Source organism: Rattus rattus, chromosome X, assembly GCF_011064425.1.
Source record: "Rattus rattus isolate New Zealand chromosome X, Rrattus_CSIRO_v1, whole genome shotgun sequence".
Lineage (NCBI taxonomy): Eukaryota > Metazoa > Chordata > Mammalia > Rodentia > Muridae > Rattus > Rattus rattus.
Genome location: NC_046172.1, coordinates 93,880,377 through 93,902,526, shown reverse-complemented (window position 1 = coordinate 93,902,526; position 22,150 = coordinate 93,880,377). Strand labels below are relative to the sequence as shown.

Genomic DNA, 22,150 nt, shown 5'->3' with positions numbered 1-22,150 from the left:
CTTCCTCTTTTCTTGGCTTTTGTTGTTATTGTTTGTTTGAGATAGAGTCTCAGGGCTCCTGGGATGCCTAGAACTCTCTATTTAGGTGAGTCTGACCTTGAATTTCTCAACTTCCTGCTTCTACATCAAGCGTGCAGAGTTACAAGCGTGTCATCATTCCTGCTTTATGCAGTGCCAGGAATTGAACATAGGGAGGGCCTTGTATGTACTGGACCATCACTCGACCAATTGAACTACATCCTTTCCCCCCCCATGGTAGGCATTTTTAATAGAATGTAGGAGTAGCAATGCCAGGCCCTCGAGTTGCCTTCTCCCAGAAACTGGTTCTAGAAACTTGCTGCTTTATCATTAAAGCAGGGAAAGACAACATATGCTAGGGCAATAACTTTCTTCAATGGCTTCATATAGTAGTTATATTTCTCATTTCCATGATCAGATACTTTATACAAGCAGCTTATTTTGGCTTGCAGTGAGGTTTCCCATGTATCACATCAAGGAAAATGTGGCAGCAGGAACTTGAGGAAGCAGGGGTTATATTGCATCCATAATCATGAAGCAGATGGCATGGAATGATGGTTCTCAGATCACTTTCTCCTATTTTATTCAGTCTATGACCCCAGCCAATGGAATGGCACTTCCCATAGTTAAAGAGGGTCTACCTAAGTCAATTAACCCAATCTAGATAAGTTCTCACAGGCATATCCAAAGCTAACCTAATCCATATTGTCCCTTAAAAGGTATCCCCAAAGCTTGTCTCCTACATGATTCTAGCTCTTAACAAGTTGACAGTATTAACCATTACACTTGGACATAATTTTAGTGTGGTTCTCAAAGCTCCCATTTTGATGATATTAGGAGACAGTGGGATCTTTAACAGGTGGGGCTTAATGAAAGTTGCTTTGCTCACTAGGATTTCCACAGAGGAGGAATAAGGTAGCTCTCATCGCCCCTGAGCTCTCAGAATCATGAATTGCAATGGAAGATCATGACTTGCCCTACCCTTCACTTTGGCTTTCTTTTGGCTTGTGATTTCTCCTCTCTCTCTCTCTCTCTCTCTCTCTTTCTCTCTCATAATCTGCCATGATGACACCCCCATGAGGTGACATAGACGGCATCCCCACGAGGTGACATTGTTAGGGGATATTCCTCCTTAAAAGCCAGTGACATAGTTGTTTGGAATTAGAGTCTAAAAAAGTATAAGCTAAATTTATTTTCTAAGTGACCAACCACAAGGATTTCATTTTAGAAATGGATAACTAATGTCTTTTCTGTTAATTCTTTTCTTCATGGATCTGACATGCTTCTATTCTGATTTATAATTGTTCACCTTCCTTTCTCTCTGTTTTGTCAATTAATTTTGTATATTTATTTAACTTTATGTGTATAAGATTTATTTTTCTGCAAGCATGTCTGTGTACTACAAAAGTGCCTGGTGCCTATGGGAGTTAGAAGAGGGAACTGGACCAACTAGAACTGGAGTTATAGGTGATGGTGAGCCACCATGTGGATGCTCGAAATCAAACTCAGATCCTCTGCTCATTCTTCACCAGCCTTTTTAATTAATCTTCATATAACACCTCATTGTACATAGCTTAGGCCTAGCTGCTACATTCTAAAATGGATGAGTTGCCATCTGTTATTGGGGGAAAGACACTTCTTCCCACTCCTTGCTAGCAAACACACATACCTTTAGGTCCTATTAAGCCAGAGGGTCCAGGACGGCCGATCAATCCCACATGGCCAGAGGAACCTGGGAAGCCTGGGTCTCCATTCATACCTGAAATCCCTTTAAGTCCTAAGTGTGAAACCAAGGTGGACATTCAGTATAGGGTATGGCTTGAAGTGAATCCTAACTTCTTCAAGCTAAAGTTTTCAAGTAGCATGGTACCTGGGGAGCCAGGGAAACCAGGATCTCCAGCACTACCAACTTTTCCACTGTCACCTTTGTTTCCTGGGTAACCTCTATCACCGACTAGTCCATCTTTTCCTTTGACACCTAGAAGATCAAACAATTGCTGAATGCTTAATCTGTATTTCTGGAATTGTACTCCTCCATGGGAAAACATAAGTAGGAAGGGGAAAGCATTTTGAGATGTTGAGGGAACTTGGCTCAGTGACAGTGGCAGTTTTTGTATTTGGAAGGTGTTACCCAGCTGAGAAGTAAGTAGACATTTTCTGGGTTCCTTCTAGAAGCAAGAATGATGGACTGAGATGTTTTTTGCAGCAAAGTTTAATGAAAATAGGTAAGTGAAGTTTGAGGTAGCTGGTGCACATCAGTTTGCTTGGGAAAACTCCAGGTATCCACTGGATGGAAGTTAAACTTGGCACTGATCTCTGAAAGTCACTCTAGTCCTCAGTTCTGAAGCATTTGTGAGATGTGGACAAAAATGTCCTAGCCCTACCTTTAAAACCTAATTCGCCAGGCTGTCCCTTGGGTCCTGGGCTTCCAGAAATGCCAAGTGTTGGGCCTTGATCTCCTGCAGGTACGAAAAATATTTTTTCTCAAATGGTCAGAAGAAACAATCGTTCATTTTTTCACCCAAAAGAGTCTTTTTCAGTATATTTCCCCCTGAATCCAGATTCAAAATGGTCAGAGGAGCTTCTTGACAAAATCACCCATTGGGTAAAAGGACCTGGGATGCTACCAAACTACTAGAATGAGATGTTTTATACACAGCACCCCTCTACTGGAAACATCACTAGGTCTAGGACATGGGGCTGTGCTCATCAGCAGAAGAGGTGCTCTAAGTTGAAATTCTATGTTGTTGTTTTGCTGTGTCGAAATACAAAGCAACAGGAATGTTTGTTTGCTTGTTTGTTTGTTGTCCATGAAAGTCCAGGGGAAAAGATTTTGGCAGGTGACACTGTTGCTTGCAATGTCTTTGAAGAACAAACAATGCACGGTGTGTTTTGTCAAATGGGAAATATAAACAAAATTCATTTTCCCCCTTAACACAGATCCCCCTACTCCTGAGTTGTGGATTGGTATAACACCACCTTGGTGTAGGCAAATGCATCAAAAGACAAAATGTTCCTTACCTTTTAAACCTGGGATACCAGTTGCTCCCAGGGGGCCAGGAGTCCCAGTGAGGCCCTGTGAACCCTTCAAAGCAATATGGAAATCATTATTTCTGCTCATGCTCTTCCTCCTCTCCTCCAACCCCTAGCCATTGCCTGGGAGATGCTGATTACTCACTGTGTTATACAGAACTAGAGGTAGATCCCAGACATGGGAAAGTGCCGAGCTACATACACGCTTAGGGTTTTCAGGGGGAAATATTCTATCTTGGTGAATCAATGTATGACTGCATTACTTATTAAGTCGCAGGAAACATAGACCGTGACTCCTGGGCAGGGCACTCCATCTGCTCTGCAGGTAGACTGGCCAAAGCTCTAGAGTCACCTCATGTAATCATTGCTTTAGCTAGATGTGAGGGCACATGCTCAGCAGTCAGGAAATAGAGGCAGAAACTTCACACTACATATTGAGACCCTATCTCAAAACTGGGAAAACACAATCACCCAAAAACGGCAGTCTTGCTTTACTGAGCTGTGCCAGACCTCTGCTGCGGGCCCCACAAAGAACATGAGGTTGTCCTGTTGTTACCAGGTAGCAGGCTGTAAGCATGCAGGTGCTAGTCTGCATTGGGATGAATAGATCCTTATTTGCAGTAGAAGTCGCCTGCACTCGTCAGCAGTTTTCTGACACACTCTGAATCTGGGGAGTGTTCGTGTCAGCTGCTTTCAACTCTTTGCAGGGCACCTAGTATAGGTTGAGGTATTTGGAGATGTACGCAGTAAAACTGTGCTCCGGCTAATGCTTTGCGCAGGAGGCTGAGTCATGGGCTGGCTCACTGTTCTTTGCACCACTACCCAGGATGCCCCTACTATTCTGCTTGTTTTCTGGCCTGACTTCATGTAGCACACTGCTGTAGAGACAGATGCTCCTAATGCGAGTCTCTGCTTATGCTGGGACTCTTGCCTCCCCAAATGCATTCCCACTTTATTTCTATCCCTCCTCCTTGGTGAGTTGTTGGGACCTTAAATCTAGAACGATTTCTTTAGTTAATATTTGAGCCATGTAGATCTATCCTCTCTACCAGATTGACTGATGCTTCTGAAAGACAAGAATTTGCCTGTAGTGACTACAGGTATTCTGGACCCAATGATCAGACTACCATTTATATAGAATGTGCAATGTGTCTGACCACAATGTTAAGTTCTTTGCATGTCTCATCTCACTTAAGCTTCAATACTATCTGAAAAATGTTTGGATATTAGTCTACCATTTTTTTTAAACTGGTGAAAAAATAAGGCTCAGTGATGTTAATTAAGCACAAGATCATAGAGCAAATGAGTGATGGAGCTGTTTGACATTCAAACTCAAGTCCATCTGTGTCAAACCTACTCTAGTTTACTCTGCCTTTTAAGATTTATGTTTTGAAATTTGTGTGTGTGTGTGTGTGTGTGTGTGTGTGTGTGTGAAGTGGGAACTTCTGATTTCTCTGGAAAGTCAGTTGCATGAAATGATGTTTTGCTGGGACACACAGCTGAAAGGATGTTTTGCTGAAGCAGACATGTGAAAGAACGTTTTGGCATTGCCTAGCATCAATAGGAGGAGAAGACGTTGGTCCTGTGTAAGCTCATTTCTCCAGTGTAGGGGAATGCCAGGGTGTTGAGGTGGCAGTGGGTGGGTGGGAGGGGGAGCATCCTCATAGATGCAGGGGGATGGAGGATGGGAGAGTGGGGAACCGGGACAAGGGATAACATTTGAAATGTAAATACATAAAGTGTCCAAAAATAAATAAATAAAAAAAGAAAGAATGTTTTGCTGAAGTCACATGGGTATAATGATCTTTTACTATAGCAGACCTGTGAAAGGATGCATGATGTTTAGAAAGAATATAAATATGACCCCACACACAGTAGGAACTCAAGCATTGGTTCGACTTGCTCCACCTCACTCTTCTTCGCTAAGGATATGTATGTATTGGTTTGCCTTACATTCCATTGTTGAGCCCTACTTATGGTGACATAATAAGAGAGAAACTCCTCAAAGAACTTGTTGTGAGGGTTCCTGTGGCTTCTTGGTTGCTTCTGTGGTAGACTCAGTCTGGTTGATGAGCCTTGTAATTTCTTCTGTACTGTACTGCCCTTGCTGATTCTTGTGTGGTGTCTGCTCAGTGGACTGGACTGCAGCTGCTGATTCGTGAGCGGTGATTGCTGAAGGGATTGGACTGCCACTGCCCATTTATGTTGGTGTTTTTCTAGAGGATTGGACGGCTGATATAGTAGTGACAATGAAGATTGGACCCACCCCCAAAGAACTATTTCTAAACAGGTCTACTTACCCATGTCCTGACAACTTTCCTTTCCCACTATCTCTGGCTAGTAGCAGGCTCAATGGGACATTGAACCCATATTAAAGGAGGTTGAGAAAAATTTATGTCTACATGTATGTGAGAAAGAGGAAGAGTGAGAGAGAAAGGTAAAAGGAGAGGAGGGAGAAGCAGAAGAGGGAGAAAGGGAGGAGAGAGAGACAGAGACAGAGAGAGAAACACACACAGAAAGAATATTACATGTGCCCATGGCCAAAGAATGCTTTGGATCTCCTGGAGCTGTAGCATATTTCAAGAGAGTGCGAAGAACCAAACTCAAGTCTTCTGGTAGAACAGGAAGCACTTTTAATCACTGAGCCCTTTCTATAGACCCTACCCTGCCTTTTAAAGACCCAGATAATCTAGACTTGATTCTTTGGTACTTGTACTCTGTGGTACTTCAAGTACCTTCCAATTAAGCTATCAAGAAATCTCTGAATGCTAGGCTCAAAGATAAAGCTCAGTGACAGAGCAAAGTGGAAATTTCTGGTTTCTATGGCAAATCAGTTATGTCAAATGATGTTTTGCGGGGGCACACAGGAAAAGGGGTGCATAATGTTTAAAAGGAATACAAATATAACCCAACAGACAGTGGATGATGCTGGATGACATTGGGGTGCCTTACCATTGTTTATTGGTCACCAATTGTCATGACTCCATAGAGAGAAAAGCACCAAATTTTTTCTGGTGGTGTTCCGGCAGCTTCTTGCTGCTTCTGTGGACTCAGGGCTGATTGACAGAGTGAAGTGAAAGTTTCTGGATATGTTAGCTGATAGACTCATGTGGCGTTTTGATAAGGTAGACTGACATGGTGTTTTGCTGAGGTAAGACCAGTGGGAGGCAAGACCCATGGAAGGCAAAACCAGTGGGAGGACATGTGAAGCTTGGAGTGAGTATAAATAGGACTTGACGGACAGTGAGGGTGGGCTTGAATAGCTAATTTTGCAGTGCTTTATTGGTATTTTGTCTTCTTTGCTGATCTTCACTTCCTTAAGAGAGGAACTACAGAGAACTTTTCCTGGAGTCTCCGCTAGTTCTGGTCACTCATGCAGACTTTGCCAACTCAGTGGTAGCTTGACTATTTCTGCTATGCTGTGCCACTATTGCTGATTCACGGTTTGCTATCCTGACACTATTGATCTGGACTGCTGATGTCCTGAGAATTGGAGATTGAAATTGACCCAAGGAACTAATTCTAAACAGCATAGAGCAGAATCTCAAGGCTTCTTCTGGATTGACCCGCTGTGAATGGTGTTTGAGAGTTGATCCAGCTGCCGCAGTTAATTCTTGTGAACTGAACTGCTGATATCCCTAACAATGCAGATTGGATTTGCTCCAAAGAACTATTTCATAAAAACTCAACTTTCCCCGTGTCCTAATAACCTTTCTTTTCCACTAATTCTGCTGGGTGGTGGGCTAGAAGGGAGGTTAATACATTTAAAGAACCCTTATTGAAAGTAGGTTTTGAAAAATCTAAGCCTACAATAGAGTACTTGCCTATAATGTTTGAGGCTATATGTTTAATCCTGAGTAAAAATTCCAAAACCCTACACTTATTTCTTATTGGGTGTGATGGTTGCATACCTATAATTTTAGCACTTGCAAAGATGAGGCAGGAGTATTATGTGGCCAAGGTCTCCCTTGACAACATAGTAAGACCTTGCCTTAACAGCCTTTCCCACAATCTGTGAAGTTGTACAATTTGTCCAGCTTGATGTGGGCTATGGGGTGCAGATCAAAAGGCTCATGAGGCTATTGTTAAGTCTCAGAAATCTCACTGAAGAAGTAAGATTCTATGAAGAACCAACTAGGAGCAGTTTGACCTAGCAGGAGTGGAGCAGCTCCTGAAGAGCAGAGATGTGTTGGACACTGCAAAGTAGGCAGAAAGCTTTGGCGCACGGGGCCAATAAGGGAACAAGGAGGAAGTAGTGAAGGAAAAGGTAGAAAGATGTGTCATATACATATGGAGAGCAAGGACTTTGAGGTTATCTTGAGGACAGGGGTTGGGAAGTAGCCTGGAATCAGAAAGATGGGTATGTGGGATATGTACCCATGCTGTAAAGGTTCAGTTATGGCAAAGAGACAAGAATCTGGAGAAACTTACACTTTTTCCTGGTATTCCCGGGAAACCTGCAATCCCCAGAGACCCCTTCAGGCCAGGTAATCCCCTTCTTCCCATAGATCCAGGGGAACCTGGACTCCCACTGAGTCCTTTGATGGTATTGGACTGTCCAGGAGCTCCAGGTGCACCTGGTAACCCTGGGATGCCAGGCTCTCCTTTGTCACCTGGGAAAGAAGCAAAAACCCATTAGAAAAAGGTGAGGCAAAAAAGATCTATTTGTCTAGGAACAGGTGCTCATATTCCAGGTAAGGCAGAAGCTAGTTTGGGGGTCAGGGTAGTGGAAGGTGGTGCCATTGCTGCCATCTTGGCTCTAGTGTTGGGCAAGTAGCTCAGTGTCTATGTCTTGCTATTTACCAGGCTATTTCAGGGGTACCACAGGCTGTGGGCCAAAACCTTCAGTTCTACAGTGACAATAGTATGAGTCAGTCTCAAAGAGCAAGGGACCATTAGGAAGAAGAAAGACAGCCTCCTTGAACCTCATTATTGTTCCCACATTGCTCTTCCTGGGGCTGAGCTTTGTTTTTCTTGGGAAGGAAACCAATGATGGCTATACATCCTTTCATGAGATTGCTCCCAAATATTCCCTGCTTCAGCACCTCTGGGCCCAGGAAATCCATCTGATCCAGCAGAACCTTGAGATCCTTTTTCTCCTTTGAACCAAAGGTTTAGCATTGGAGGTCTTGGACTAGATATGCCAACTGGCCCTGGATCCCCTCTGTCTCCTGAAGGAAGGTAGATCAGGCAGTCATCAGGAGAGTGACAGTTTACACAGAGAGTCACAGTTTACACATAGTTACACACAAATATGACCTTTCATATTGTTTCTTCCCACACATACCTCACCCAGTTTTGAGAACTTTCTGTCCTCTTCCACACCCCCATCCTCTAACTTTGCATTTCTATGTATGCTTTCCCTTTCTTGGGACCCAAAATCACCAATAATTTTAGGCCTTATTCTAAATTCTCTTTCAAGGATGCTCTGGGAGTGTATTGTGGAGGGTTCCTTTTTGATCTGTGTAAGTGTTCCCCAAAGATCTGTGTGATAAAGGCTTGGTTCTCAGGCATAGACTTCATAGGGACGTCAGGGATGTTTTATGTGTGGAGTGGGAGAAAGTCAAGTTATTGAATGTATCTTCTTGAAGGGGACCATAACACTGCCATTCCTATCTCCTTCGCAGTTCTGTTTTGCAGCTGCTGTAAAGGAAGTTCTGTCCCATGATGCACTGGGTCACCACAGGTCCAAAATCAACAAAGTCAACTGATCAGCAATGGAATTTTCTGAAACCAAGAGCTAAGATATGTCTTTTCCTTAAAAAAACAAACAAACAAAAAAAAAACCAAAAAAAAACCCCGTTTATGCTAGAATTTTCTTTTTAGTTGTCAAAGGCTCACTAACATAGTCTATAACACATACTGTTAACTCTAAAGTGGGTAGTCTTTTTGGTTTCAAAGGACTTAATTTGGAAGCCCAAAGTTTTGCCAAATGTGAAGTTGACATTCATCAGATGAACGACAAAGTTGACAAGAAAAATACACGTTGGAAAACAGAGTGGTTGTTTTGAAATCTCCTCTCTCTCTTTCTCTGTTTCTCTCTCTGCCTCTGTCTCTGTCTACCCCCAACCCCTCACCTTTTTCTCCAGGAGTACCAGCCTGTCCAGGTTGTCCCACCTTTCCAAATGACCCAGAAAATCCCTTTAATCCATCAGCTCCAGGAAGACCAGGAAGACCAGGTAACCCAGGAAACCCTACTGGTCCAGAGGACCCCTTTTCACCTGTTGAAAGGTAAGACTTTCTTTTATTGTCCTTTCTGGTGTACATACAAGGAAACAATGGGAGGCACAGAAAGGTCGAAGCACTTGTACAATGTTACAGAGCTAACAATTTGCAGAGGAAGGATTGGAATACAGGTTTCTCTAACTCCAAAGTCTCAGTGTTTACCGAGCATGCTCATTATTACCCATTCTAAAGTCCCTCTGAACAGGCACATAGCACTGAGCACCAGAAAGTAATGAAGACATGGGCCCTTCTACTTGGATTGAGTTCAGCGCACATGTAGGGGCACAGAAAAGAAAAGTGTAGATCCAGGTGGGGAAGGGATGAGTGCAATCTTGCCCCTTTGTATTAACCAGTTATGTGTGCTGCTCTGAGACGAGCCACGTTTCACCTACTTAAAACAGAGATAACATATACCTAACCACTGTTGTGTCAGTCATAGGAAGTGAGGGTTGTCAGGCTCCTTGGTATATGTCCTACTGAGTGATCTATACGTAGCTGGCCTTTTCTGTTTATCAGCCCACTGTTCCACACAGCAAGCAGGCTGAGTGACTCATGTTATTGGCCTTTTCTATTGATCAGCCCACCGTTCTACACAGCAAGCAGTTTGAATGACTCATGTTAGGTGACAGTCTTCCTTTAGAACCAGCCTGGTCTAAACATCTTGCTCCAGAAATCCCTGCCTCCCTTTTGTCCCTGGGCAGAGAGGAGGGGAGGAGGCAAGTTGGGCAGTTGGCATGCTCAGTTTGGGTAATCCCTGACTACTGGTCTTCCCAGTTAATTCACTTACCCTTTTGGCCTGGGATGCCTGGCAACCCAGTGACTCCTGACAAACCTGGGCTCCCCAGGAAGCCAGCTAACCCTTGAGGACCAGGAAGGCCTTTTATTCCAGGGAGACCTCGTTTTCCAGTTGACCCAGGGTGACCCATGTCTCCTCTTTGGCCCTTCTTTCCAGGGTGCCCTGAATGGTTACAGGAGAGAGAACACAGGTCAGCTAGTGAGACTGGTCAGATTTGGGTCACTGTTTATTCCCACAGGTTCTAATTGGCTGGCTAGTAGGGGTCTGTCCACAGTCCTTTAACAATACCCAAAGAGAGATGCCAAGAAGCCCAGTGCTGAGTTTGTCTGAGCATTAGTACCTACCCACCCAGAGCACCACCCTAAATGCTTCTCACTTCCAGCATGGCACAGTGGTGGCCAGAAAAAGCAACCACCTTGTAATTATAATTTCTCCCTTTATGAATGTGGTTCACACAGGAGCCGCTAAATGGAGCTCTAGGAGAGCAGGGTGACAATTGGGCTCCAATTTCCCTGGTACTTCTACCCTGAATCAAGTTACAATGGTTGTTTCCTGAGCCAATTCCTGAAGCAGAGGTTAAATCTGAACCGCTGTTGTTCTGGCTTCCCGGGGAGTCTTGCATACAGGGCTGCCCCTTTAATCCCCCAAACAAGCAGTTAAATCAGCCAGTTCCTTGGCATTAGGTTTGAAAGACCCCCTAGTGCCAAGTATTGTAGAAGCCCACAAGGCCCATTTGGTCTCCTAGGTATTCTGAGTCTTCTTTCACCAGGGCTTGAAGTTGGTCAATGGGATTAACCTCCTGAGTTGCAGCTAAAGTTGAATGTCTAGGTACAAAGCAAGGAAATGAAAAAGCCAAAGGATTAAATCAATGACGACAGAAGTATTTGGGCTCCCAAGGATCTCAATGAATGGCTGACATAGCTTTCTACGAAATGAAAAAACATCAAGTAACTGTGAGCCCCAGGACTCCAATGGGAAGCTATGAAGGTAACTCTACAACAAGAGAGGGGACTACAATGGGAACGAACCCTATAGCAGGGGTTCAGGGATCCAGGGATCCCTTGTAAGGAAGACCATGTTATAGTAGATAATCACATAACTCCCCAGTGGGGAGTCTTAGTCAGTGAGCTTGTGGGCTTTTTTCTTTTTTGACCTTCACTTCAGTAACTTATATCAAGAAGCCAGAAACAGAAGGATGAAGAAAATAAAAGGGATATTAATGGGCTCTGCCAATAACCCAGCTTCAGTCACTCGGTCAGTGATGCAATCTAGGCGGCAGAGTAAGGGTGATGATGTAAACAGACAAACAAAAGGTGATCTGCAAATGTTAGGCTGCAACCAGTGCGTGTCAGTCCCCAATACTGAGTGGAAAGCCACTCTTTGCTCATGGACTCTCAGCCGTCTGTTCTCCTTACAGGCAGGCCGCTGATGGGGGGGGAGGGAGAGGAGAGGGAGGGAGGGGAGGGAGGGAGGGGTCACACTTAGCTCCAGCTTCTCTGTAGCTCAAAGCAGGCTTAACACAGCCGCAGTGAGGGTTTAACACAATTCAACACGGGGTGGTTTCTTTAATAGAAAAAGGCCAGAGGCAGGCCAAAGCATCAAAGGGGGATAGGAGGCCCTGGAACAGGGAAGTGACAGAGATTTGTTGTCATGGTTCAAAAGCTAAACAGTAGCAATGTGTTTTGGTCTGGCCTAGCCAGGGTGATCTGAGATTTGAAACTAGAGAGGTTAGGGAAGTCAAATACCCTACATGCTGAGCATGTCATACTGTCACTCAGTCCCCAGGATGCCTTAGCTAAAGGCCTAACTAAAGTCTGTCAAGTTGGGATTCATCCTTCAATGGATTTACCTGAAATGCCTGGAAGGCCTGGTGCTCCTGGGAGTCCAGATGTGCCCTTGATACCAAATGGATCAGTAGACCCTGAGGGTCCCGGCTGTCCTGGTGGTCCTGATGTTCCAGGGTTGCCTCGCTCACCCTTGGGGCCTAGCATACCAGATTTCCCGCTCAAACCTAATAAAAAGGAGGGGGCAGATATTTATAGCCTGGTTAACAGGGAGGCACTAGGTCACCAAACCATCTTCTGATGGAAGGGTTTGGCCCAGGATTCACGTCAGATGACAGTGTCTTCTCTCATCAGCAGCACTGTAATAAATGGTTACAACAGCTACTCTTGGAATTACGACAAAAGGACCATGAACTGCAAGCACATTAGGAAAATTTCCCCCCAAAGAGACACAGAATAGAATGTCATTTAGCTCCCTAATTAACCATGCCAGATTCAGCCATGCATCTTTACTCACATATCCATGCAAAGACAGCAGTTACTATAAAGCTTTCTGTATATTGCTAAGTAAGAGGTCAAGAGAGTTACCCTTGGGTCCTGGAAGGCCGGAGTGTCCAGGAAATCCTTTGTCCCCTGGCAATCCTTGTAGACCTTGTTCCCCTGAAGCACCGTTTTCAGCACCAAAGATGTCACCAGCAACTCCCTTGGAACCTGGTACCCCTGGACTGCCAGCTTTTCCCGGGTAGCCATGTATTCCCGGAAGCCCAGGAAAGCCAGGCAGTCCCTTCTCCCCACGAGCTCCAGGGAATCCTAAATGTAACAAGGTAAAAAGCAAAAGAACATGGATGGTTCGAGCCAATCTGTCTGGATAGAGATCTGAGACTGAATTCTCTAATACAAAAGGCCACATATTGATAATGATCAGCGATCCCCACTCTGGAGGACTTGTACAGAGGTTCGGACTACCCCACATGAGTGCAAGGAAGCTCTAGTTTGGTGATGCTGGGGGTAGGCACAGCTCAGCAGCCTGTTTCTGTTTCTGGGGCTCAGTAGTTGTTAAGAATGCGAGTCACGCCAAAGCCTTCTAGTCAAAGCTCAGTCTCTCTTACAGTTTTAAACCTTCTGCTGTCATGGCCTCCCTCTTCTTGAGTGGGCAGAGAATAGTAGAAAGAAATAAAGTGATGCTATACACTAGAGCAGATGATATACACTTCACTACTAGAACAACGGTGGTTCGGAAACTTAGAGTAACACATAGGTTATTGGCTCTATTCTAAAGTTTCTGCTCACTGGCTATTGTGAAAAGGTGGAGAATGTGTACGACTGTCAAGTTCCCAGGTGATGTAGTTGCTGAGCCAGGAAATGCAGATGGAGAACCAGTGGGACACTGTAGTCCTGTGGAGTTCAGGTTGGAATAACTCTGGAAAGGAGAAGAAATGGGTAGCTTCCTTTTGGACTGATGAGAACTTTCTTCTTTGACCTCTGAAAAGCTCATCTAAGATATTGCCAGAGGACTGATAAGCAGATGATCATAGCCTCCTCACTTTGTCACTAGTGGCTTTGTGAAGCATCAGTTTCCTTATCTGAGAGCCAAGGGATTGACTCCATTGGTTTCTCTCGGCCCTTGTTGCTATGTTCTACTCTCACTCTTTGGCAGTTTTGCTTGGAAGTCAATTCAAACCATCTCAGCCAATCCAGGGAGCAGACCCTACTTTACAGTCCTTGATGGAGGATGAAAACAGTTCAAACTTAACAGCCACCCAGGGGGATGTGGATGACATTGTTCCTTACCCGGAAATCCTGGGAGATGGATTAAACCTGGACTTCCAGGCTCTCCTTTGCTTCCGTGAGTGCCGGGCTTGCCTGGAATCCCAGGGAGGCCCCGAGCTCCCTTAGAGCCTGAAAACCCAAATGTATGTAGTGAGTAGAAAGGAACACTAGCATGGATAGGTTAGGTTTATAATGTCTATTCAAGTATTCTACTCTCTTGCTGACTTCCCAGAGTCTCATTTCCTCATAATACACTCTTCAGAAGCCATTACCTCAGTTGCTGAGGAATCCCTCAGCAGGACCCTCATGTGCTGTTGTCCATACCTGGGAATCCGGGAGCTCCAGGAAATCCCGATGGACCGTATGACCCAGGGATAATACAAGGCAAGGTGACTCCTGGAAATGATAACACATGGAACTGTGAGCTCACGAAGTCAGGAAAGAGTTTCTCTTACATGCTTCCTTTTTTCTATTTTATTTAGTTGACAATTGTGCTCTCACCACCCAACAGCTAGGAGGACTCACAGAAAGCTTGACATGAGTAGCTCTTGGGAGACAATAACAGTGCAGATGCTTATCTTTGTTCTTACAGTTCAGGGTGCTAGAATTTTACACACTAAACCACTGGTACCTGACAGGCAAGCAATCACCTAGGCAGAGGATGTTACCTCACAGGTATCCTTAGTGGTGTCCTGTGCAGGAACAGCAGTGAGCAGTAATGGTCTGTTTACCATTCCCTTAGATAAACTCTCTCCGTAGCATGGGTGCTTGGGTTTTATTACTAAGGGTTTATGATGCTATATTATTAGAGTGGATAATTTGAAGCCATGATAATTAAAGTTCACATCTGAACTTTTTTATTTTTAAAATTGCACGCCTCTGGATGTTTTGCCTGTGTGTGTATCTGTGCATCACATGTGTGGCTGGTGCCCAAGGAAGCCATAAGAGGGCGCTGAATCTCCTGGAACTACAGTTATAGCTGATTGTGAGCCTCTGTGTAGGTGCTGGGGATAGATGCCATGTCCTGGGAAGAGTAGCCAGTGCTCTAAGTCACCGTGTCAACTCTCTTGTCCTAACGTTATTCTGGCAAGGAGGTCCCCCCCCCAAATCATGGGGCTCTTCTAAAGCAGTTCATTTTGAACCTACCAAAATTTATTGGCCATCCATGTTCAGATATTTGTATATCTAAACTAGGGAAACACATAAGAACTTCATCATGACAAATTGTGACTCCTCAGCTCCTTACTGGAAACTATAAACTCTGCTACTCAGGGAATAGAGCTAGCCAATTTCAGTATTCGAAATGTTGAAATTAGCATGCATAGTCTTTTACATAGGAAATTCTTTTTTTGCTCATTTATCCTGCAAATAAAGAGTCTATAGGATCACAGAAGGGAGGTTTAATAAACTACCAGTGACGGTCTGTAAAAGGACTTTCTCAAAGTGCTATGTTAACTAAAATTAGCCTGTCCTATTAGAACAATCCACCAAGGTCTGTCTTAAGCCACATTGCTAATAGTTCCATTAAAACTCTGCAGCATCTGTCTATATTAAAAAAAAAAACCAAAAATATAAACACATGGCTTTAAAAACTACCTGTAAGCCTCAGATTAATTTTTGAAAACTACGAATAAAGCCTGTGATTCAGACTGCTTACTCAAGTAGCTGACATTCTTCCTTCCTTCCTGCTTTCCAATATGAAGTTTTGTTAAAAAAAAATCACTTGTGTTAGTTCTAAATCAACATTGAGGCTTGAACAGTATAATGTACTGATTGTACTGAGCCCAGGAGTCAAACAGAACTTACTTCTATTATCACACACCTGTGTGGGAAAAACTTAAGTTCTCTGAGCCTTGTGTGCCTAATGGCATCTGCAAGGAGTGCATGAAACAGGGGTAGAAACACTTGAAGTAGTGCCAGGCATTCTGCTATATGCTCAGTGAATAGCAGCAGTTCTTATCTTCTTTAAGGAGAGATCTTCAGAAGAGCTCCTATAAGTCAATCCCCTGCTTTCTTCCTGCTAGACATTGTGCTCCTGTGGCCATATTCCCACAGGTACAATGCCTGAAGCATGAATCCTCTTGCATGTGTTATACCCACTTCCATTATGTCAGACACCGAGGGGGCAGAACTATTTCTGAGAGCTACTTGTGCATTGTAGAAATGTGTGACATTGAAAGGCACCTTTCAGTAAGATGCTTCACTGAGAGAGAGAGGAGGGAGGAGAGAGAGAGAGAGAGAGAGAGAGAGAGAGAGATTTTAATCCTATACTCTTCTGGTGCCCAGAGTTTTGAATGAAAGGGGAAAAAAAACTACCCCCTTATAATTTGGACATAGACACACTGTATTTTTATTTCAAGGAGGGGTTTAAAATGGTAAGTTTAAAGACTTACATTGTACCATATCTGGATTTTAACCATTTATTCCTGTTTCTGAATTCAGACACTCTCAATAAAGCAGAAGTCTGCTCTAGCCATGCTATGCTTTAGAAGTGCAACCGATGATCACATTAGTCAGAATTTTCAGTATAATGCCAAAATTAATCTTTAGAATATAAAGCACCTCTAGTTTTCAAGAGTCTATCTTTTCTATTTGTTCTGAGACAAAATAATAGAGACCAGAATTGTTTGGCTCCTTGTACATGCATCTTGCAAGGCAAGTTATACCCAATAAGTTCAGAGAATACAATTAGTTAGAGATTGGTCAATCCATCAACATGTGAGGTAAAGGAAGTCAGCTCCTCTCAGGGACTGCATACCTACTTCTATAGTTCCCAGGAAGTATGTGCTAAGGAAGCCTTAAAGCAGAATCAGTTGCCAGTGGCAACCTCTGCATCCAAGCCTCACAATTACCCTGCCTTCAAAAGAGTACAGTGTAGTTTAAGACACTCTTGGGGTCAGAGACAAATGTGAATAGGTGAATAGTTCCCCCGCTGCAACAATAATCACCTAGACCAATCAAGGAAAGAAGAAAATGAAACCAAGACACATGTTTGTTGAATCCTAAGGGAGGTCTTGTTTGTGTACATCCTAGATAGATATACCTGCCAACCACATTCATCTTGAGGATTGAGTGGAGTGTTGGCACTCACACATGCTCAAGTATACAGAAGTGACTTGTGATAATAACCTGAATGATAGATTACATTGAGAATCTGGAGCCATAGCCTCTCTGGGGACCATAAGCTGTCAATGTACCTGGAGTTTGTAATAATTCAAACCACTAGGTTGAAGAGCTTCTGATGCCGGCCTGCCCTTCTCTGCCAATGGCTATGGCTAATCCTGGGCTACCACTGGTAAGAGTAGGCAACATTTAGGAACAATATCTTACATTTTGTGGTAACAGAAATGGCTATTGCACATAAACTAGAAGTCTCAAAAATTGTGTTTAAATGATTGGAAAGTATACTACTTTGAGTGACTTATATTTAACTTTTATAGAAAAAAGAGGTAACACTCTAAATGAAGTATATTTTACATGGTGTTATACACCTTTTTAATCACAGTACTCGAAGTGTAGAGGCAGGCTGATCTCAAGGTCAGCCTCATCTATGATAATGAGTTCTAGGACAGCCAAGGCCATGTAGAGAGACCCTGTTTCAAAAAACCAACCAACCAACCAACCAACCAACCAACCAACCAACCAACCAACCAACCGTATAGCACATCCAACATGAAAACCAAATAAAGTATTTGTTTGAAAATTAGGTACTTCAAAAAGTAGATTTCCATATAAGGCTAGATTTTCTTCCAGGCTAGGCTTATTAGCACTGTCTTCCTGAGGGCTTTTTGTGTCCAGGAACTAGTAATGTTTGGGGTAGAAATGAAGATTCCTTCCACTGATGCAGCCTCATCTCAAATAAAGAAATAGACTGTTGGTAATATCCAAAAGACTTGAGGACATACAAGTTTATAAGCGTTATAACTGAATTTAAAATCTGGTTGCCTCCAAAATGCTCTGACCTAGAATGATCCATTAGCAGTTGAAGAGCAATAGAATGGCCATGACTAATATCCTTGGGGAATACAGGGGAAGTAAATCTGTTGCTGAAACCAGAACTTCTCAGAGGAAAACAGTATTGTTTGATAAGATATGGCCTAGGAAAGAATGCTTTTCAAACTTGTTCAAGACTCTTGGTTTCAAGAATCTTGAATGAAGTATTAGCCTGTGCCATCCTGATTGTTATATCAATTAAGAGAGATTTTAAACCGTGAACATATAAGACATGATATCTTTATTTTTATTTCTGGACCATTCAAGGTTATTAGGAAGGGCTTTTCTTCTGTAAGTAAATATTAGTCTCTTAAGGAATGTTCTACTCTGCCAGGCAGGTTGTGAGGGTAAGATGTAACATCTACTTTAGTAGCTAGAGACTTTACAATATTGTTGTTAAAGGGAAAACCATTAGTAGAAGTGGGCATAATTTAAATAATAACAACATATAGTAGTCAAGGGAAGACTAAATGGCAAAAGGGTATTTAATTGTCTACAATATGCATAAATATAATTTACTGGGGGAAAGTCAGCAAGGAATAGAAGAGAAACTACTTAGAAAAATTTCCTTTACCCATCCATCTATCTATTCATCCAATCATCCATCCATCTTTTCTAAAAGCCTATAGGTATTTGATAAACTAGGTATGGGATCATGAGAACTTACTGGAAGATAAAGGAAATAATGTGAGGCATTCCCAAGTAAGAATAGATAACCCTAAATTTTTAAACTTTGATGACAATTAGAAGTACAATGCCACTAATAGTAAAAAGTATAGTGCTACTAACGGAATTGTAGAAGTCACAACAGAAAAGAACTGTGATGAAGAGGTGTCCCGACTGCACAAAAGACAAGTTATGGTATGGGACCTTCATAATATAAAAGCAGGAATGTTGCCTATTATAATTCTCAAAATGCAAGTGGGAAAATAACTTATCTAAAGGTGAGGAAGTTAGGTATCAGATAAAGCTTAGGTTAGAATCTCTGAACAATGTGGGAAAGCATTTATGTCTGCTGATCATACAACTTAGAGGACTATTTATCGATCTGGCCACAAACTACTTTGATAGTATTTGGAACATAGTCATCCATCCTCTCCTTTGAATTTTTTTGTATGGTATATGAGCTCATAAACGTAGCTCATAAAATAGCTGCGACATTTTCAGACAGCTCAAGTAACAGGTCTTCATTAAGCAGAACTAAAATCCACGTTGTTCTACCTTCTGAACTTACCACAATATACTTATGATCCATTTCCTATTTTAAAACCCTTGAGGACTGATGGTAGTGATTACAGCTAGCCAAATCTCTTTTTATGACGCATTTCATACATATGAGTCATAGTCATTCTACAAAAGGCTGATTTTTTAAGTCCAAAACTGTCTGATTGTATGATTCACCTTTAGCTCCACGGAGGCCTTGTTGCCCTGGTAACCCATCCACTCCTTTATCTCCAGGAAGTCCACGGGGCCCAGGAAGTCCTGGCAGCCCAATTCCTCGTGGTCCAGTTGGACCATCATGGCCCTTTTCACCAGGAAGTCCTGGTAACCCCCTTTCACCTGGGAAGCCAGACCCATCGTCTCCCTAGAGAACAAAGAAAAAGAAAACAAAAGATAATTCTAAGGCTTATCTGAAAAGGCTTCTTTTTTCTTTTCTTTTTCTTTTATTTTCTGAAAAGGCTTCTAACCACAGGAAAGAGCAGTCAGTGAGCAATGTTTTGTGCAAATTCTCCATCATTCTAGTTGTTTATTGATCAACCTCTCAGTTTTCTTAGAGAAAATGGGTCTTATCAACTCCGGATGATCTAACTTTGGTAGTGGTTCTTAACCTGTAGGTTTCGACCCCCATAGGACTCACAGGTCAGATATTTACATTAAAAACCATAACAGTAGCAAAATTACAGTTCTAAAGTAGCCGTGGGCATGTTTTTGTGGTTGGGGGCCACCACGACATGAGGAACTGTGTTAAAGAGTTGCAGCATTAAGAAGGAAAACCACTGGTCTACAGTAGGAAAGCAGGATATGAACAATTGTTGAGGTCAAAGAAAGCAACGAGGAGGAAGGAGCTTTTGGGAAGCTGAGTTTTTTTAAATTAACATGTTTAACTCTTCCTAGCACTTACCAATAAGCATTCTGAGAAAAAAATTCTTATATTTACAGAAAAATGAAAGCATTGAGTCAACATGTTAGGAGACTCAAGTTCCCTGGTCTACCTTATCCATAAAGTGATTACTAACGATTGTCCCTAATTCCAATAGGGTGATTGATAGGACTAATCATTCAGGAATGATCTACTTACCTGAGTGCCTGGGAAGCCTGGTAAACCTGGTATTCCATCCTTGCCTGGAGCTCCTGCCAAACCTGGGATCCCCTGAGGACCAGGGTCACCTTTGTCCCCTGCCATTTTTGATCCTCTACTGACAGTTGGTTCTCCTTTCTTTCCTTTGAGGCCAGTCTGACCTCTAGGTCCAAATAGCCCCTGAGAATGAAACAAAAGACAATAGTCAGGAGATACAGTCTTCATAGAACTCTAGTGCTTGGCAAAGATATGACCTAAAACAGGTAGGCACTTTGAGGATATTTTTGACACTGTTCTGGGCAGTGATCATGTACTGTCTTTGGTAATTACTTCACAGTTTCTCTTTTCTAAATTTTAAAATCTATGAGGATGGATCTTTATCTTCATCCCTAAGCAGCCTCGCCTGGTCAGAGAACTAAGTTAGCATGAGGAAGAGAGGGAGGGAGACAAAGAGACTATTTTTTTCTTTTTTCTTTTTTCTTTTTTTTCAGAGCTGGGGACCGAACCCAGGGCTTTGCGCTTGCTAGGCAAGTGCTCTACCACTGAGCTAAATCCCCAACCCCGACAAAGAGACTTTAGAGACCATCTGGTGAGCTTTCTTCATGTGACAAATCAAAAGCCCATTGTTTTGTTTTGGTTTTGTTTATTTCCTAAGTTGCTCTCAATTTGCCCTCTGCAGGAAATTTTCTCCATCTATACAATTTTCAATTAGAGCTTAGTTTTAAAAATGAGTGCTTGTAGCTTTTCAATTGTTGAGGGAGTTTCTTGTGTACCCGATTAACACTGTGATTTGTTACTTGCCAATAGTAAACAAGAATTGATTTGGCTAATTGCATGAATTAAAGAAAATCTCCTGAGATTGTTATCACAGATTTGTTTTATTCCTCTTTCCTTCATGTGTCTTAGGAAAGTGAGTGATAGGGGGTGAAGAACATTTGAAATCCTCCACTCCTCCTTCTGTGCTGAGGACCTTTATTAAGACTTACTGGTGTCCCTGCGGGGCCAGATGCGCCCCTAGAGCCTGGATCTCCTCTTGTTCCTTTAATACCACGTAGACCAATGGGACCTTGTATCCCAGGCAGGCCTGATTCCCCATGTGGTCCAATGTTGGGGGCACCACCTTCACAAGCACAAAAGCCAGAGTCTCCTGAAGGAAAAACAGACAACATCAATAAACTCATGGGAAAAGAGTGACTTATTTAGCCCCCCTTGGGTGGAATTCGAATAGCTTTCAGAGACCAAGACTAAGTTCACTGTCCATCAGACGGCATCTGTGCTATTGACTCATAAGTACACAACCAAATAGTCTACAGAGATTCCATGAGCATGGTCTGTAGAGCAAGAAGTGACAAATGTGGGTGGCTGCATTTCCCTATGATCCCGAAGGATCTCTTCTTACTCTTAGAAAACTGGGATCTTGGAAACGCTGAGAGAATCATCTGTTCTTCGGATTAGTGAACACTGAGCACAAATGCTCTGAAATTCTAAGCAAGGAAGATTTTGGATTTTTCATATTAGGAATTATTATTATCTGGCAAAGTCGATGTAAATATTTCAAAATCCAAAGACTACTAATTCTGAAGCATTTCTGATCCCAAGCATTTTGAATAGACATGGTCAATTTGTATTTCTCAATGGTCATCTTAGATGCCTCCCCTGGATATTGGGGATTTTGGTTTATAAGGCAGCTTTCTGGGACTCTATTCACTTTATTGGAGCCAGGTGGTTTTTTTCTATGCCTCAGGTCTTGACCTACACAGAGTCCTCACGTTAATGGTGTTGAGAAGCAGTTTTTAGCCAAAGTCTTACAAACTGGGATTAGAGGTGCTGGTCAGCTGAGATGCTGATAATAGCTTCAGTAGGCTCTAGGGGTGGAAAGAGTGGCCTGTAAGCCTCTTTTTGTCCTGTGTGACCTCAATTTCCAGCTTCATTCTGAGAGGTCTAATTACAGCACTTCCAACAGTCCTATACCCTAACCTCTTAAGAGCTTACATTCAGGTTCCCAAGGCTATTGTTTTGATCCATCCCTTTAAAGCTTCTCTAGTGATTTGGGTGGGGGGAGAAGACAAACAAAATGACCTTTTACTCCTTTGATGCCTTGATGTCCTTTTAGGCCTTGTTCTCCTTGGAGGCCAGGTAACCCAGGCTCTATGCTAAGCAGGGGTCCAGACACAAATGTGTGACCTGCAAAGTTTAAAAGCACCCAAAAGGTTAGAGGCTGGTGTAAGCCTA

The 22,150-nt window shown here is 42.9% G+C and overlaps 1 protein-coding gene across 1 annotated transcript in view; it reads right to left on the bottom strand.

Annotated features, from left to right (window-relative positions):
* Col4a6 (collagen type IV alpha 6 chain) overlaps window positions 1-22,150 on the bottom strand; it is a 71,774-nt gene that overhangs the window by 14,359 nt on the left and 35,265 nt on the right. The window contains exons 18-33 of the mRNA XM_032889457.1: window positions 21,998-22,102; window positions 20,905-21,065; window positions 19,919-20,098; window positions 19,021-19,204; window positions 13,951-14,022; window positions 13,648-13,755; window positions 12,445-12,666; window positions 11,922-12,083; window positions 10,064-10,234; window positions 9,129-9,272; window positions 8,097-8,222; window positions 7,483-7,664; window positions 3,040-3,103; window positions 2,403-2,477; window positions 1,889-1,996; window positions 1,688-1,795 (exon numbers count right to left, since the gene is read on the bottom strand). Of these exons, the coding sequence (XP_032745348.1) occupies window positions 1,688-1,795; window positions 1,889-1,996; window positions 2,403-2,477; window positions 3,040-3,103; window positions 7,483-7,664; window positions 8,097-8,222; window positions 9,129-9,272; window positions 10,064-10,234; window positions 11,922-12,083; window positions 12,445-12,666; window positions 13,648-13,755; window positions 13,951-14,022; window positions 19,021-19,204; window positions 19,919-20,098; window positions 20,905-21,065; window positions 21,998-22,102 (2,172 nt within the window). The remainder of the gene's footprint in view (window positions 1-1,687; window positions 1,796-1,888; window positions 1,997-2,402; window positions 2,478-3,039; window positions 3,104-7,482; window positions 7,665-8,096; window positions 8,223-9,128; window positions 9,273-10,063; window positions 10,235-11,921; window positions 12,084-12,444; window positions 12,667-13,647; window positions 13,756-13,950; window positions 14,023-19,020; window positions 19,205-19,918; window positions 20,099-20,904; window positions 21,066-21,997; window positions 22,103-22,150) is intronic.